This window comes from Pteropus vampyrus, unplaced genomic scaffold (genome assembly GCF_000151845.1).
Source record: "Pteropus vampyrus isolate Shadow unplaced genomic scaffold, Pvam_2.0 Scaffold158, whole genome shotgun sequence".
NCBI classification, from domain to species: Eukaryota; Metazoa; Chordata; class Mammalia; order Chiroptera; family Pteropodidae; genus Pteropus; species Pteropus vampyrus.
In genome coordinates, this window is record NW_011888939.1 from 636,943 (window position 1) to 640,355 (window position 3,413).

Here is a 3,413-nt window from a genome sequence, read left to right on the forward strand (position 1 = left end):
TCGCCAGCCATTGGCCGACCCTCCCTCTGGGCGCTGGCCATCGGGGGCAGCGGCTGGCCGCAGATGCTTGAGAGCGGCCCTGGAGTGGCCGGCAGGCAGCCCGTCTCTGCCAGGACTCTGCGGGCCCCATGAGGAATCATGGCACGGAGGGGGTGTCCTCGGCTCTCCTCGGCCCCCCTTGGGCTCGCGACCCCGGTAAGCGCCCCGTGTAGTGCCGGGCAGCCCGTTGGCAGGGGCGGCCCCCTCGTGGGCTGGCTGGGTCGGCGGAGAAGCCGGAGCGGCCCGCACCCCTGCCTGCTGCTTTTCCGTGTGAAAGGTGTTTAATTATTTCTGACAGAGTTCAGCTTCGACATCTGTTCGTGAGCGGGGAGAGTCCATTTAGGTTATCCGTCACTGTGACAGGTTCAACTTTTTTGGAAGCGCTTTTTCCTTTCATAATGGGGCCCGGGCGGGGAGGGGTGGGGGCCGTGGATTGGAGGCGTGAGGCACAGACAAAGACCCTCCTGGGGCCCGGGGCGCGACGCCGCTGTAGACGGCAGCGGCCCTGACTCTGGCCTCTGCGGGCCTTTCTATCGGTGGCTGCTGGGGGTGGGGGGCGGACACTAGGGCGTTCGGTGTGGGAAGGGGGGATCTCATCAGCTCTGCGAAGGGCTTTTGAAATGGTCCGTCCTTCTGGACCGTACTTGTCATTCATTCATTCACCCTCTCCTTCATTCATTCACTACAGACTCTTGCTGACCTCCTCCTCAGTGCCGGGCACCCTGCTGGGCGCTAGGGACATGACAGGCGTGGTTCCAGTGGGATCACATTTTATTGGGGAAGCTGGACGCTGAACGACTAATCGCCCAGTTAACTAATTGGTTGCTGTGTGGATAAGTGCCATGAAGGGTCCTTTGGCAGTGAGAGGGGACCGGCCGGTAGGGCCAGGCGGCGAGTCCCAGGAGGCATCGCAGCCCAGCCGTGAAGAGAAGTGGTCTGGGCAGGCCTGGACAGAGCCCGGGGACCCCTTCGGGGCGAGGCCCTTCACCTGCCTGAGCCTCCGTTTCCACATCGGTGAATGGGGACAGCACATCTACGAGATAACGCATATCTAGCACTTGGCACCCAGTAAGGGCCCGATAAACACTTTTCATGTCCCACGAGGGAGGGGCCTGAGCACCGCCTCCCTAATGGCAGCACTGTGGGGGTCTCGGGGTCTGTGCTCAGCGTCGGGCCCTGCTCCGTGGACCCTATAACTGAAATTCTCCACTCCCACGAATGTCCCCGGCAAAGACGAAAAGTGCCCGGGAACCCCAGGCTTGCATTCTTGTCCTTGTTATTTCTGTGGCATGATGGGTCACGTGTTCGAGCTTGGGCCCTCTGGCCAGAGAAAGCCGCATTCCAGGCCCAGGCCACTCGCTCGGTGACGAAATACGGACCCTCTCGCTTCTCCGTGAGAGGCGTAAGGACACTCGTAAGAAATAACTCACGTCAGTGACTTAGCACAGTGCCTGGCACCGCATGGAAGGTTAGCATCGTAGGGCGGCTGCTGTCATTCATGACGGTGCTTTATAGCCACAATCTAAAGACTGAAGAGATGCCCGAGAGCTGATCAAACCCCCGTTATCGAAAATAGAAACTCGTTTGTTTCCTTCTGCGTTTGTGCTCCTACCTCGGGCCACCGAGGAAGTGCCACACAGGACAGACAGAGAGGCGTGACCCGGGGCGGGGGTGGCGGTGGGAGGCCCTCCCCCTGCTCCCTGGGAGGAAGACCCCCCTCTAGCCCGCTTTGTCCAGCGGCACTTGGGACCTCCAGGCAGATCCTGAGTCACAGGTGAAGGGGCTGGAGGGGCCGGGTGTCCCTGCTGGGGGCCGGGTGCCCGTGGAGCGCGTCCCGTCCCTCCCCCGCAGCCACGCCCCATGACGGGGCCCTCGGTGACGAAAAGAGTGAACGGGGAAAGGCAACAGATGAGGGGCCAGGAAGGAGGCCGAGGACAGAAGTGCTGAGCGGGGCGGGGGAGAGGGAGGGGGGTCTCAAAGGCAGGAAACTGGAGAGACAGAGGGACCAGGGCGGAGTGGGGCCGGCTCGGTGCAGGGAGAGCTACGAAGCCTCCGGTCCTGTCCCCGGGCTGACGGCCGGCGGGCGGATGGTCGCTGACATGTGCTGACAGAGGCCTCCGGGGCAGGGCGCGAGGGGCCGCTTGGAGCAGGCGAGCAGGCTGCTCCGGCGAAGCTCGGCGGCTTGTTCGATCGCATTAGGCTCAGGAAGGCGCCGGCCCCTTCACTGTCTAAATCGCAGTTTAACGCAACGCGGCGGCCGGGCCCGGGCTGGCGGGAGCCGCTCTGTGCGGCCGTCCTCCCGGGGCCAGGCGCGTCCCCTGCAGCCTCTAGAAGGGCTCACTGGACCGAGCTGGGCTTGCACAGCCCCCCGTGTCCCGAAGCTGCTGTCTCCAGGTATCCTAGTTCCTCTACTCTGCACGACGCCCCCGGCTCTCACTGGAAGCCCGATCCGGGCACCTCGGCGGGCGGCACAGCGGAATGAGTGCCGTCCGGCCCGTGGCTGGAGCGTGGCGGCCGTAGGGGACACGCCCTCGCGCCAGCCCCCGTAGATGTTTGCCCCATCTCCCAGGGATGCCACCCCGCTGGAGGTTTAGAGCTGGCGGCATGGAGCTGTCTTGCATCCCCAAGTCCCCAGGGCAGGATGTGGTGCATCAATGACCACCTCAGTGGAAGGGGTTTGGCCCAGATGGCGTCCGCCCCAGTGGATAGACACCCCGGCTCCAAGGTCAGATGACCCAGGTTTAGCCCAAAGCTGCCACTTACCAGCAGCATTTGCTGTGCTTCCTGTCTGTGACATGGGGACATAGCAGCAGCAGCCCCGCCAGTGGGTGTGAAGAGTCAGTGAAGGGGACCTCAGGGCTGGCACTTAGGAAGTGCTCAGACACGTTAGTTACCGGTATCGGCACGATCATCGTCATCGTTATGCCCCTCGATGGCTAGAAGCCCGCAGACTCTGGTGTCCAGAGGACAGGTAAAGAGCGGGCCAGGTGAGCAGCATCCGGCCTGTGCGGGAGGGGGCGGCTGGAGGGAGACTGACCTTCTGGAAGTGGGGCATGTGCCAGAGGGCGTCCAGCTTCACCGGCGGCTTGTACTTCCTCAGCTGGCTGCTTCGGGTCTCATACAGCTTCCCGAGGGTCACCTGCGGGCCAGAGAAATGTGAAGGAGAGACGCTCACCTGGCTGCCTGCAGGAGCCTAAGCTCAGACGACACGTGATTACAGAGGGCGGGCTTCCTGGTGCTGTGGACCCGCAGGTCACTTTTCTCCTCGATCGGCCCTTCTCCGAGTCGGATTCCACGGGACCCGCTCCCCTGGCCGTGCCCTGGACATAGCTCGGTGTCCTCGGGGGCGGGACCATGGGAAGCCACGAGCGTGT

At 63.4% G+C, this 3,413-nt stretch overlaps 1 protein-coding gene across 1 annotated transcript in view; it reads right to left on the reverse strand.

Annotated features, from left to right (window-relative positions):
* CFAP77 (cilia and flagella associated protein 77) overlaps positions 1-3,413 on the reverse strand; it is a 123,793-nt gene that overhangs the window by 21,806 nt on the left and 98,574 nt on the right. Inside the window, exon 5 of the mRNA XM_011370028.2 lies at positions 3,077-3,178. Within this exon, the coding sequence (XP_011368330.1) occupies positions 3,077-3,178 (102 nt within the window). The remainder of the gene's footprint in view (positions 1-3,076; positions 3,179-3,413) is intronic.